Raw genomic sequence first — 14,025 nt, forward strand, 5'->3', positions numbered from 1 at the left:
GGAAGCGCGATTCAGGGCTCGCTGACGCACATGTTCCCTTTTTTTCTTGATCACGAATGCTTCGTAGATTTCGCGCTCGATGCGATTTAGATGTCGTGTGAGCACCCCACAGTCATTGAAGATCGGAATGCAGCTATACAATAAACAATGTGCTGCCAAGGTGCTGCCCACTGAATACCTAATATTGCGCGCATGCTCTCTGAGATGGTCCTTAAAAGCAGCGGCCAGTTTGTTGCGTGCAACAACGGCCACACGACATAGAAATATCGCAGACGACATTGTCAACACATTCGACGTAATGTATCTTGTGTTTCTTGTCTTGTCTTGTGAAGACCCTAAGGACACTGGTGTGTTCCTTAGTGTCTTCGGAGTTTACTTGCTTGCACAAACGGCCGAGCTTATGGGGGGCTGAAAAAACGAGCCTTACGCCCCCTTTTCTTATAATCTTCTTGAGCGCCTGGCTTACGCCGTGGACGTAAGGGACGAAGGTAGTTCTCTGTTGTCCTGTGCTGTCCATTTCTTGGTGGTTCTCCTGAAAAGTTCGCTCAGTAGCTCTGTTTCCCAGGCACAAGGGAGTTCCATCGGATAAGCGAAAACTTCAACCACTCAATCTGAGCACTAAAGATTTTTTTTGCGCTTGATGAAAAGGTCCTTTGAGAGAACTCCTGAAGTTACTTGTGGCAACTCCGCCTTTCACGAAGACCCTTCTGGTGAGCACACATGCTGGGAGTGCGCGCCCTGGTCCCACAAGGGCTGTCTCCCGTTCAAGTGGGTTAATACAAAACTGGTGAATTTTGCTATCTTGACTCGTGGCGGACATATGTTGTTGCTTCATCAATGTGATCAGGCAGCTTATGTTTCTTTTTAGTTCGTATTTTTTATATATACTTCCCGCTGCAATAAACTTGCGCACACTTGTTCTTCTGTGCTTGTGTTGTTTGTTCGTAGCCTTCGCTCCGTTTTCGCGCTATTTTCAACGTGTTAGCTACAGCTCTCAAGCATGACCATAGCCGGCTGTACAGCATTGAGCCGATATGATAGAGACCCAGCTGATAATTGGAATTGACTGATGAAGCCGAATTGAATAATATGGAGTTTATAGTAACTGGTTGGTGTGCCTAAGGATTTCAACTTGGGCTTGGTGGTTGAATAAGACGTGTAGTGCTGCGCGTAGGATGGGACAAAGGAAAGAACATGATGGGACACACAGATCGCAAACTATCAACAGTTTATTCACGAGAGTAAAGGGGCGTTTTTATATATCTTCACAACAACATTGCGCATTGCAGCAGTGCAATTAAACAAAATGCGCGTGACAGCAGTTCAAATTCAAATTACGGAAACATCACCGTACACGTGGTGATTTTCCAACAACATTGCGCACGACGGCGGTGCAACATATTTGCAAGAAAACATCAACGTACACGTGACGTGTCACGTGCCCTGCCGTGTGTACATGTGCCGTGCGTAAGGTGTCCCTAAGGATCCCCGGGTATTTACACGGCTTCTGTGTATATTTGCTGTTTAAATACGCAGAATAGAGCTGTTCCCACCAAGGGGAGGTCAAAACGTCGTGGCTATATATACCGATTACTGAGCGTATGGTTGTTCGTAGCGCGGGCGGTTTTTGCATATTGAATGTTGCTCTGTTGTGCATGACGGTGTGTGCGGATGACCATTCTATGCATGTGATGTAAGCTGCAGCCAAGTTCATGGGCATGTTCACTGTTACATTGTAGAAAACGCACGGCAGTTTTAACTGCGGAGCAGTGTAAGGGACCACACTGTCGTCCTCTCATCTCTCTCTTTGTTGTCACGCATTCTCCTTCCTCGCGTTGGCGTAACGCAGGTCCCACGTTTCGTATACATAGGCCGAGTAGGCTGTACGTTTGAAACGCCAGCGCGCCCTTGCCCGTGAACGCCAGCGTCGCCGAAGGGCTAATTTGTCTGTCCGGGCCAGCGAAGCGACAGCGAAACGCCAGCGTCGACAGTTGGACACAGATCTACACAAGAGCGAAGCGGAGGTGAAGCGCCAGCCCTAGGAATTAGGCGCACCGCGCTCGGAGGAGCAAACAGTACAAAAAAAAAATCACGCCATATCCACGAAGTGAATGATGATTGAGGAGCTGGCTCGGAGATAATCGGGTAAACCGTGAATGCTCCGTACAATTCCTCTACTGTCGTATAAAGACGTCACACGTTGTTAGGGTAGCGACTGTGCTCAGGTTGTTGTCGAACCACAAGAGGTAGCAGACCTTGCAGCTGTGGCCGAACGTGCGAGCGTGCGCATGCTACATGGATGGAAAAACTTTATTTCGTCAAAAAGCAGCTGCGGACGATTCCGTGTTAGATGGCCTTCAACCCAAGGTTGACGGCGACCTGTGTGGCGCAACCCACAACCCTGGTCTGGACGACTGCTACAGTTGGCTATGCTATATGTGGTTTTGCCTGCATTAATATCATGATCAAGGCGCTCGAAGAACAAGAGGACGAAGCCTTCTCTTTCGCGCGAGCTGCGCCTTTAGCGGTCGCCTCTGGAACTAAGGTTACGCTTAATGCGCGGGACTTTGTCCCAGCTTAAGAGCCTGACGAGACAGCTCCTAAAACAACAAAACGGAAAGTCGGGCTAGTTGGTCTTGACTCATAACGTACGGAATTGCACAGCGCGGAATACAGGACGAAACACTTGAAGAAGCACACACGGACAGCGCTGTCCCTGTGTGCTTCTTCATGTGTTTCGTCCTGTATTCCGCGCTGTGCAATTCCTTAAGTTATGAGTACGAAACCGCAGAAACGGTACAATAGAACGGAAAATAGCTAATCGCAAAACGAATGTGATAATCAAACGAGAAGAACACAAAATGATAGAACATATCACATAATCACACGAAAGCAACAAAAAAGAGCACAGAAACACAAGAAAAGAACACAAAAGACCAGAAAAGAGCGCATAAACGCAACATTACCACAAGAGAAACACAGACGAATTAATGCTCCGTAGTTCGGGTGGAACTGGCTTTTGAAATTTTTACGTTAGTACGAGAAGCAAGAGGGCTTAAACTCTTGGAGACGGTTCATGCCCTCTAACCCAGTCAGCACTATAAAGCTCTGTGAAGAGGTAGCTGAAGTATACAGAGACGGAAGCCGCGCTTTAACTCCTACCGAGAGTGACTGTGCTCCATTCGTAAGCGTGGCTTCACTCCGTCGACGGAGCATTTTCGCTCTCTTCAAAGGTACAGTGCGCTATAAGATACAAGGACACAAAAAAAGAGGAGGACAACACATGCGCATGTGTTGTCCTCCCCTTTTTCTGTGTCCTTGTTTCTTATAACGCACTATACCTTTGAAGAATGAACGTCAACCAACTAGCCCAACTTGCTGCCCTTTTGCACTATTTTCGCTCTCGTTCAGCCAGAGTATAGCAGAACTCTGCCGAAGAGTATGACTACCCTGTGCAGCAGAGAGTTCGCAGCACTCGCGAAAAGGGAGTGAAATAAGGGACAAGCATTTACTCCTGCGAAGGGAGTTGCCAACATTCTCTTACCGGTGTGAATAAAGATTTTGCCAACGGTCGTTATTTTGCAAGCAAAGCAAAATAACTACGAACTTCTATAAGTGCCCTATAGTGATCGCCATGTTTGTTTAATTTTCACCAGAAGTTCGTCAAGATGAAAGTGCGACGACCTAAAAAAAAAACCCAGATTCTTCGCTTGACAATCCTCCCCCATAAAGGCTGTGGTGGGGCTAATGCACAAATAACAAATGCGTTAACTGTTCACATGAAGACGCGAAACAATTCACTCCCATTCAATACACTGACTAATTGCCAAATCCTGAAACAATCCTCCGCCAGTGATTTCCTGATATGTTAGAAGACCTTCATGCTTATTTACTGTGAAGGGTAAATGATGAAAGCAATATGATGTGAATGCTTCATTCACCTGTCCACTCGAACGGAAGCATATCATTAAGAAAGGAAGGGAGTTTAGGCATTCGGGCTTGAGGGTATACCTTGTATTTCTCATTCACACGTCCTTATTTAGGATGAAAATGTTTTTTTTTTTTGTACGGATGCCTAAGCTCAATAGTTCTAACACAGTATGAATTGCACTTTCTTTCTACAATTACTACGGACGCTGAAGCATGTAAGAATACTTTGCGGAGAACGGAAACGCGCCATCAATGAAAGGGTCGCCAGCCTCCTGCCTAATTATACCCCATTTTTAACAACTGATAACCACGCTTGCTTTACTTTTCTGTCTCAGCGCTACCATAGCAAAGTTGTAATAGCAGACCAGCGGACGCTCAGATCCGGCATTTTTTTCATTCGTACATGCTTTAAGGGACTCTGCAAGACTTTTTGAACATAAAACGTCGTCCATGTGTTCGCTGCGGCGAACGAGTGAGCCAAGTAATATTGCGCAGCACAGAGCTTGAGACTAAGAATTCTGTGTAAAAAAAACAGGCAAAAAACCGATCGCGGTCCCCTTGGAAAGGTGCGCTGAAAATATATCTGCACAGTTCGCGCTGCCGTGTGATGGTACCTATCATGCACACCGAAAGAAAACACGATTGCTCAAAAAACTTCGTATCTCGGGATCAGCCTCGACAAGAGTAAGAGGCGTGATCGTTATGCTGGGCATATAAACGCTGGCTTCTAAAATAGAGGCTGTACACGCTTACTTCTAGAGCTATGTGGCTCATAATATCAATGGCAACATCCAAAACAACAAGGAAAGTTCATCTAGCAAGTGCACATTTCTTTGGTCAGTCCATCTGCCAGCGGCTACTTGATGGTTAATAATATTCGTGGAACTTTTACTGACATTTGCTTCGCGAAATACTCGTGACTAAGAGGTGGCCAAGCCAGCTTCAAGCGTTCTCTTTCCCGTGCTCTAAAACTGCAGGCATCAGTGAATTTGATCGTGCAAAGCGTTATTTTGACGGATAGAAAATATCCTTAGAATAGACATTTTGATATTAGTTCTACTGCTAAGCGCGCTTCCCAGCACGATCCATACTTGCATGGTGCGAAATAAAGTATACTCAACAGTGTGATTTGCAGAGGCATACAGACGAAGAACCGCTGCATATTGCTGGGTGCGAAAGGCGTCCTGGTTCAGACAGCTTTGCTTGTTGCCTCAGTAACGGTATGTATAGAACGTAGACTCACGCCTTCCTATTTGAAATAGGATCAAAGCTGCCTAACAATGTTTCGTGCCTCGCGAAATTCATCTAGCATATTGAGTTGCCTTACTTGAGTGTCGTGTGCGTTTTACTGAAAGCGGTATTTTATCTCAGGCGCACAGAAAGCCGCTTTCGGCGCTCTTTGTAAGGCGCGAGATTTCGTCCCTCTGCTTTGTGACGCCCCAAACTCTGACGCTGGGTCGGTAGTAGCTCGTTGTCGTGCCTCGTATCAATCTAGGTGGACATCTTCTAGAAGCGTTTATTGCTAGTCTCATAAGCCATTGCGTTTCGCCAAATCACCAGAGCTTTGGATACGTCACTTCCCACCACGCCTCTACGACGTGCAGCGTGATTTTATTATAAATGGTCAGAAGAGAGCATGGCCTCTGCGTAGCAAAAAGAAATAATAAATGAAGTTCAGATTGAGATGCAGGGTTGCTGTTGTCTTCATTTCAGAGTGGTAACACAGTAATGACGTCGTATTCGCCACCTTTGAGTTCCGCGATCGTCGGAACGTGCACGGTCAGCGTCCACGGTCGTCGCGCTGCAGTGACACTTGCCACCCCCTAACTAAGAACCGTGCGCACGTCTAAGCCCAGGTTTCAGGGACTCGTGTATTCAGCAGTCAGTCAATAACGGTAGGTTCTGGTACCTCAGGAATGCCACGCCAGAGCATCACGCGACTGCGCTCCGGCCTCATTGATGAGAGCACTTGCATACCTTCCTGTTTCTACTCCTGACCATCATCATTATGGAGCCGCCGCCATTGTTGCACCACGCCACATTTCGGTTCAAACTTTGACAAAGAACGATGTGCCCTCACCAAGGCTTCCACTGACGCAACAATGCCATTCTGCATCCCCTTCTTCTCGGATTATTTACGACAGAGCAAGAAAAATTTGTCACTAACAGTTGAAAGTGAGAATTATGAGCAAAAATAAAGAATCCAATAATTGACAATTTTCACAATGAAATCTTTGATTGTATCTGAGCTTTTGCATGTTCCGTACATTGTAACCATCCTAATGTTGTGCAGGCTTGTTCATTCGCAATTTTAATTCTCTGAAGTATGACCTAAGCTCGATTAATTGCTATTTCTTCATTCCATGACATAGTGTCTGCGTTGCACTACCACCGAAGGGAACATTTATTCGCTAAACTTCTTCGATTTCTAGGCAGTGAAATTTCAAACCAGCTCAGCAACAATTTTCGGCAGGGTCACGTGGAAAAATTGCCCCATATGCAGAAACCAACAATGAATTTTGTCGGAAGAGCTTTCTATATGTTTTTGCATGTCGTCAAATGTGTTCCGCTGGAATATATCCGACAACGTGTAAAGCGTTGGACCATAACGACTTATGATATGGACGCGTCCCCCGTAACCTAGCGATCAGTTCCTACAGTTCTCACTTTCAGCGGAAGTTTTAGAGTCTGGGAGGGTGGCTCGAAGGCTAGTGGCGTCTCCACATGTATTACGGTTGCATACGCATGCACTATGCTCAAGAACTTAACTGGTGTGTCGCGCAGCAATCATTCGCCGCTGGGCTTGACACACTAAAAAAAAAGAGAGAGAAAGAGAGAATTGTAAGGTTTTGCGTGAGAAAACCCTGAAATCATTATGTGCCACGACGTAGTTCGGCATTTCAGACTCTTTAAGCCGACTGACTCTTATGAGTACGCACCTATAAATGTTAGCGCATAGTTTCTTGTATTTTATGCTAATGTAAATGTGGCTGCAGTTGTATAAATCGAACTCGTTCTCTCGTGCTCAGCGTCACAGCTTAGCAGCTGGGCCACAATGGCAGGTCGCCGGCTCGGCTTTCAGCGGAGCAGTATATTCAAAACCTTATTACCGCATGTCTTGCAGAGAAGACGCAGTCATCGTTGTTACCTCGCCGTCATGTCTGATATATCATCGCGACATTGGGCCCTCACCCCTGTGATATGGTCTTTGTCCGTCGTGTCTCTGTGTTCCCGGCTTCGCCAATGCTGTTGTTCGCCATCATGTCATTGTCGTTCCAGTCTTGCATGGTGCTTGGATTATGCTACACAAATTTGGAGTGTATCTGCAGTTATAAAGATGCGCAATGAAATAGCTGACGCGCGGTGTTGCAATAGGCATTTCAGTAACATTTCCACTTGAGTAAACATGCCTTAGAGCAGGCTGCTCCGCGAACTATACAAGAGATCGTGAAGAACAGAACGTGCAAGCGATGCTGCATAAGTGGATTGTTTAGCAGTTGTATAGCGTCCATGTGCTCTGCGCGAGTCATCGTTTCTACATTTTTATACGGCTTGTTTGCCCTTTATAGCATGAGTCTCATACAAATGGCAGGCAAACCGAAAAAAAATTCACAACACGTCTTCAGCACATAAACATTCGCATGGTTATAATAAAAGTACGCAAGAGACGAAAGTGATATCTTAATAGGCGCAAGGCAAATGTGACCTTTGAAGCAACTTTCAATTTCTCCATCATTCTATTCGCTGTACATCACGTCCAAGACACATTGGCCTCTTCTCATGCCTAAGAGAAAAGTATTGAATGTCACTGTTTGGATCCAAACATTGGAACGCGATACCACAAATCCATCTCGGTTTACGACACACGAGTTATATGCGACTGGTTGTTTTGTGAGCATATATCGACAGCTGCCACCTCTCCGTCTCTTGCCAGCAGCTGGCATTAAAAGGTTGTACACATCGCTGCAGAAAATTAGAACCCACGAGGAATACTTAACTGCGACGTTCAATAGGGACTAAGAGAGCCATTCCTAGGTGAGTTCCTATTGGCTTTGTTATTATAGAGGACACGGTGCGTGACAGTACAAGATGATATTGTTTCGCCTGCTTCTGCTCTCTGCCCGAAATTATCGAACACAAATGTTTATGAGCGACCTTAATTAAATGAAGGCAATGCTGCTGTTTGTTGTGGTGATCTCTGAGCTTTTACGACAAGGCGATGGCGTAACGGAAATGATGGGTACGAATAGCGAACATGGTCTGCAACTACGAATTGTTGCCTGACTCGTTCAGTAAAAGGTTCATTCGGACTAGTTGGCCTTTTCTTCTACTGGAAAAATCAGAACCAGTACGAAAGAGACAAAGCTGGCACCATCATCTCACTGGTCTCATGCCCTTGTTCTTTTTTCTATTAACATTATGTTTTGCACGACATTTTCTTGATGAAATGTTAGTTTGAGGCTCACCAATAACGCGGACGATGAAAATGGACATGGCAGTGGTGCTGTCCTGTATATTTTTATTTTCCACGTAATTGGGGCGCTTGAGACTACTATTTCGTCATGAGTGTTTACCAAGTACCTCAGCTCACCATCTTGTTGGAAGCACACTTTTACAGAGAAGATTTCGCACGTACGACTAGGAAGAAGCATGCTGACGCAAGCAAGTGCTGAGTACTCTACTGGCAGCAACGATGCACTGAAATACTTTTCCATATCTTCTCGCTACTTTCCAAAGGACGAAAACTTGCGTTAGAAGTGTGTTCTCCATCTGGCCCTTCCAAACAATCCCCAGCCAAGTACCAGAAACAAATATCTATGAGAACCGTTACGCAGTACGCGGGGCACAGGCAAACGAAAATTAGCCGTATTTTTGTGTAGAAGGCAAAAACAAATACTTATATCAAGTATTATATAGAACAATCTGTGCCAAAAGATGCGAAAGTTCTGCAGGGTATGGTAGATTTTTCATGTCTGAGCAACACATAATGGTAAGGCTTCGCTTTTCAGATCAGCCTTCAGGAACTAGTTAGAGTGTTCGCGAGACACAAGAGACAAGAACTTGGCAGTTTTGCCTTTACAAATCAGGCAAGTAGCATAGTCAAGGGTTATGCCTAGATATCATTAAAATAAACTGTGATATTTTGTAATATGTTTTAGTATTAGTGAGGCTGTGCTTTCTGAAAGATAATTCTCCTGAATTCTTTAAAAGCCCCGTCTCCGCGTCGAGTTTACAGTAGCAAACGGCGCTTAAAATGCTGATTACACAATTTTTTCGAGCCATCAAGAGCGAAGGTAGATTATTCGCATGTATGGAATAAAATCAGATCACTTGCGCAGCATATACGGGCCTCAAACATCGAAGAAACGCTTCACAATAATTGCGTCTGTCACTACTAATATTCAAATAGATAATCCCGGCAGGCGATAGTGGAGCGGACGCGCTTTGTGCCTGGTTATTTGGCCAGCACTTGAACGGTGCCGCGTTATACTACGAAAACTTCTTTACAAATAACCTCGTTTGAGTAACCGCGTTCTTATTTTCCGTCTTAGGTTTTCGTGATGAATGCTTTTCGACACCTTCAAAAGACAATGATGCCTCCAGCTCTTGGCAAGTTGATTTTCATTGCCATAGGAACTACCATGTGGATTTGGATGCAGGCGTACGTCAAGGTACAAGTGACATTATACGGTGAATCAATCCTCAAGCCTCACAACAGGACCGTACCAGCCGATTTAACGAACAGCACATATGGAAGTCATGAAACAGTGGACCTGAACGTAGGTATCAGTAGCTTGTCCCGCATTCATTACCGAGACTGTCAGAGCGCAATCGCCTACGAGAGGTACAGTGATTTTGGAGTTCATCTGAAACATCTTACCGTATGCCCTAGCGAGGGTTGGCTTCACATTCTTGGTACAGGTGTGAACATGGGAGAAAAGATAGGCGCGTTGATTTTTCTTTCTGAAATTCTAGTCCTTAGTTCGTGACCTTCTGTACATGCATGACATTGCTACTAAGTGCGCACGTGTATGAGTTGTTCTCCTTTCCTTTTTAGTGTTGCTTTCTTTATCATTTTCCTGCCCTTTTCCGCTCACCCGCGTAGGGTAGCGAATTGAGTGCGACGTGGATTGGATTACTTTTGCCTCTCCTTCTGTGCCACTCTTCCGAAGCTTATAATAACGTCTCTCATTTCTCCCTGCCATTGGCCTGCTGTTTCTCTCCAGTATTTTTGATCAGTCTATTTTATTAGTGGCACGACCACAGAATGGTACTCCGGCTTCTCTTCCAAGCATGTCCGGTCAATCACTTACCTCTGGTTTTCCGAATATTCATAGAAAGTCTTCTTAAAAATCAGAAATTCATGATTCTGGTTAAAGTGTAGAGTGAGATTCTATACATATGATATAGGAACATAACTTTGCTTAGATGAGGGCTACATAGCTGTCAGAATACATAGTGAAGACGAATTAACTCAGTTCATTGAAAGATAGTGAAAGGCTTGTATTTTAAAGCGAAAACCTTGGATGCCTTATCAAATAAGAAAAGCGACCTTCGGCGCTTCACGCCAGAATTCGTCACGTCGTGATGACGTCACAAATATTTCCGTTCTGTGATGTCATGATGACGTCATCACGTGATAATTTTTTTGTACCACTCGTCCCGACGCGGCAGGACGCGAGACGCCGACGGTCAAATTTCGTGTTTAGTGAGGCATATAAGACTTTTGCCTTAAAAGAAGATAGCTTTCGCCTTCCAGTCGTCTTCGGTGAATGCACAAGAGACCCTGTGATTTGTATTAGGGTCGATTTACTTTCTATTTGAGCCCCTTTTCATAATGTGCGCCCAGTTATGTGTAAGAATATTTGCCTGCTTAGCAAATGCGTATCATTCTCCTGGCTATTCTGATTCTCGAGTATAGTGCGGGTGCACTTGGTAGCGTCCATTGTAATCTTAACGCGACAGCGTTAAAGAGCCCGTGATGCAGAAAATGCGGCGTCGGCGTAGGCAGCTTTGTCCGAGAGCAAAAAACGTCGATCCATCTAAAATATAATATTATGTTTAGAGCCGGAATGAGACCCAAACAGTCTACGAGGCAGTCAAGTGCCTTACCACTGCGCGATGGCAGCGCTCGAAACTGCTTTGGAAAAAGACCGTATTCAGGCGTCAGGTCGAGCGAGGAGTCACGTTAACACACGTAGTATTGCGAGGCAGAAGGGAACAATCGCGCTAGGCATAACACTATTTCAATTGCATAACGGGCAAGTGAATTTACCCTTTCCCTACCGTGAGGAAAGAAGAAAACCGTACCAAATTTACCGGATTTTTTGTTTCACTCATGTTGTAGAGCTTTTTCTTTCTGAATAAAACGGCGCCATTATTTCACTTCAATAAGTTGGTTTTGTTTCAGTAATTATGTAAAAAATAAAGCTAGAAGGTGGGTTCACCGCAACGCAATAAAAAAAGGCAGCGAAATGAAAGCCGGGGCACAAATTGCTCAACATGGATAAGTGCGGTCATCTAGCGTCAAGAAACACAAATATAACGACTACAGTTGTCATTGGCTCCATGTGTGACAAATTTTTGTTGACGACTAGTGTAGTCATAGGTGATTTTGCTACAAAATCTCATGACTACTATACTCGTGACCGGGAGGAAAACGGTTAAAACTCCCGCCCCCTTACAATGGTTGAGCCATGATTAATCACAATCACCATCAGACACCTCATCGACAAAGTGTGCAGCTACGTAGGAGAGTGCATTTCCTTACAGGCGCGTCGCGAACTCGCTACTTAGCAAAATGGTAAATTAGCGTAGTCGGCACCTGGCAACTCTACTCGCAGTGGCCCCGCTACGAAATTTTACAACGCCAAATATCACATGTACAAGGGACATGTACATTGTCACATGTCCATGTCCCACATGTTCCTTTCCTCACGGCACGTTTGCGGTACCAACCGAAAAGCGAAGCGTCGCAAGCGAATGAGAATGCAACGAGAACGGGGCCCGCAGGTCTGGATGCGTTTTAATTTATGTAATTTTAGAAGCAAGCACTAAACACTGCATATGTACTGCTACGATACAGGCGTCATATCAGATTAACGTCTGTGGTTCCGACATTTGTATTCCTGTGATTCAGCATTGCTCGACCCCGTAGGAATACATTAACGAAAGTTACGTACGATATTTTCATGATTGCACCATAAAGTGCACTTAGCTTCGATAATACTGACGTATGTGCTCTAACGTGAGGCCTGACGTTACGTCGCACCATAAGTTACCCTTTAAAGGCCAGTGTTATCGACGTGCCTGGTAAGCCCGCGATGGGCACACAGCTACTACACTGACAAATGCACGTCCATCCACCTCGTAAAGCTTGGCTCAAAGCCATAAAATACAGCATAGAAGTACTCGCTGACTGCTTCGCATGACACCGATTCCCACAACGTGTGGGATCTGCAGAATATTTTGTTTCTCACATGGTGGTTTCGCCTGTCGCCGAGAAAGCTTGCACACAAATGCCTTGGACGAGAGGCTTTTTTTTTTATGAAACATTGGAAAGTGCACACATAATTATCAGCGTGCAGTGAACATTGGAGTGAAATTGGAGTCTCTGCTTGTGAACTCACTTTCTATAAAGCACGGTCCCCGAATATGAATGTCGAATTAAGTGTTTTAAAAGCTTGAACCGCATCACACAAAAATTATGGCTTAAGCAACAGATGGGCTGCAAGACTCAAAAGGAAAATACACCTTCCGCAGCACCATGGGACAACAATAGGCCCTTCATGCCCAGAAGGATTGCCACTTGCGTCTCTGTGAAGATGTGGTCCACAGGGGCGGCATACATGCGTAAAACGCTCACACGCCACGTATTAGCAATAACATTGTTACGGGGAGACGACCGAAGAAGGGTGTATTTACAATATTTACGCGAGCACAGCGATCGGGGTGACATCAACTAAGATGGCGAAGCAGGAGCCAACCCGTCTTCCTCTTCTTCGACCCCTAGATAAGTGGCACATAACAATATCATTTTGGCACTGCTATTATAACACACAAATGAACATGGTCGACGTGCACATTTTGAAAGAAGATAGTGGGTTGTTTACTATTGTATACAGAAAAACCTTTGGATAGACAACAACATCTGCACTTTTGAGGACTACCGCTCATGACATAGCAGAACCACAATTTCGCCTGCTTGAACTGTCGAACTCATTAGAATACGAATGACTTCCGTTTTAAAAAAAACAATACATATGAGCCCTTTACTCTTTAATAAGCAATATATCTGGATCGAGATGTCTATAAAATATTGTGTTAACCTTCGAAAGCAGCACTTGATATATTAAAAAAGTACACAATTTAAAATAGCATATTGAGATATTTGAACAAGGAAAACAACTCTCTCAAACCAGAAGCACGTAATAAAGGTGAACTCCAATGTGGCTCAAAAGAAGTAACGTACACTTTTGGAATGCGGAGCGTATGCCCAGTACGCTGTACAAGGAGATATACCTTTTTGAAATAGATTTCCCACTCATCTGTCGCTGTACATGCGATCCTCGATTTTTCGCTTTATACACATATCGCCTTGCAATGTAACAGGTTTGAAAGTAACAAAATTGCACTGCCGGGCACTGGCGAGCAAAGGCCCACACTTCTCGTTTCCCTCCCACACTCTCACGGAGGAAGTCGCGTCTTCGCTTCATTCTCAACCTTCCTGTGTATTCTCGTCTCCGTTTTTGCGCTGTATTTACGATGGGTTCATGCCAACTCGCCCAGCTTACTACATTCCTGAACGTCAAGTTGAAAATTTTCGTATTCTTCCCCCGCCCCTGTGCTCAATATGAAAATTTCACCTGTCCTCCATAAACCTCACCCCTGGCTTTAAAAAAAAAAAAAACTGTCAGTTCTGCTATGTACTAACACTCACGTCCGGAATCCCAGCGTCCCCCTCTAATTGTCGGTTTGCCATAATTTCAAATAAGCGAAATACACGTAACGTGAACCTCGTATGCAAGTACGAGCGCCATAACGAGTCGCTCCTCTTCGTGAAACGTGCTGTATTCATTCGAACACAGCCGTAAC

General features: G+C 44.9%; 1 protein-coding gene across 1 annotated transcript in view; it reads left to right on the forward strand.

The window, feature by feature from the left end:
* The window catches only part of LOC119374029 (AB hydrolase superfamily protein YfhM-like), a 175,597-nt gene that overhangs the window by 137,308 nt on the left and 24,264 nt on the right, over positions 1 to 14,025 (forward strand). The window contains exons 1-2 of the mRNA XM_037644084.1: positions 7,875 to 7,965; positions 9,483 to 9,710. Coding sequence (XP_037500012.1) covers positions 9,492 to 9,710 — 219 coding nt within the window. The 5' untranslated portion in view covers positions 7,875 to 7,965; positions 9,483 to 9,491. Of the gene's footprint in view, positions 7,966 to 9,482; positions 9,711 to 14,025 lie in introns of the transcript that reaches the window.

This window comes from Rhipicephalus sanguineus, chromosome 11 (genome assembly GCF_013339695.2).
Source record: "Rhipicephalus sanguineus isolate Rsan-2018 chromosome 11, BIME_Rsan_1.4, whole genome shotgun sequence".
NCBI classification, from domain to species: domain Eukaryota; kingdom Metazoa; phylum Arthropoda; class Arachnida; order Ixodida; family Ixodidae; genus Rhipicephalus; species Rhipicephalus sanguineus.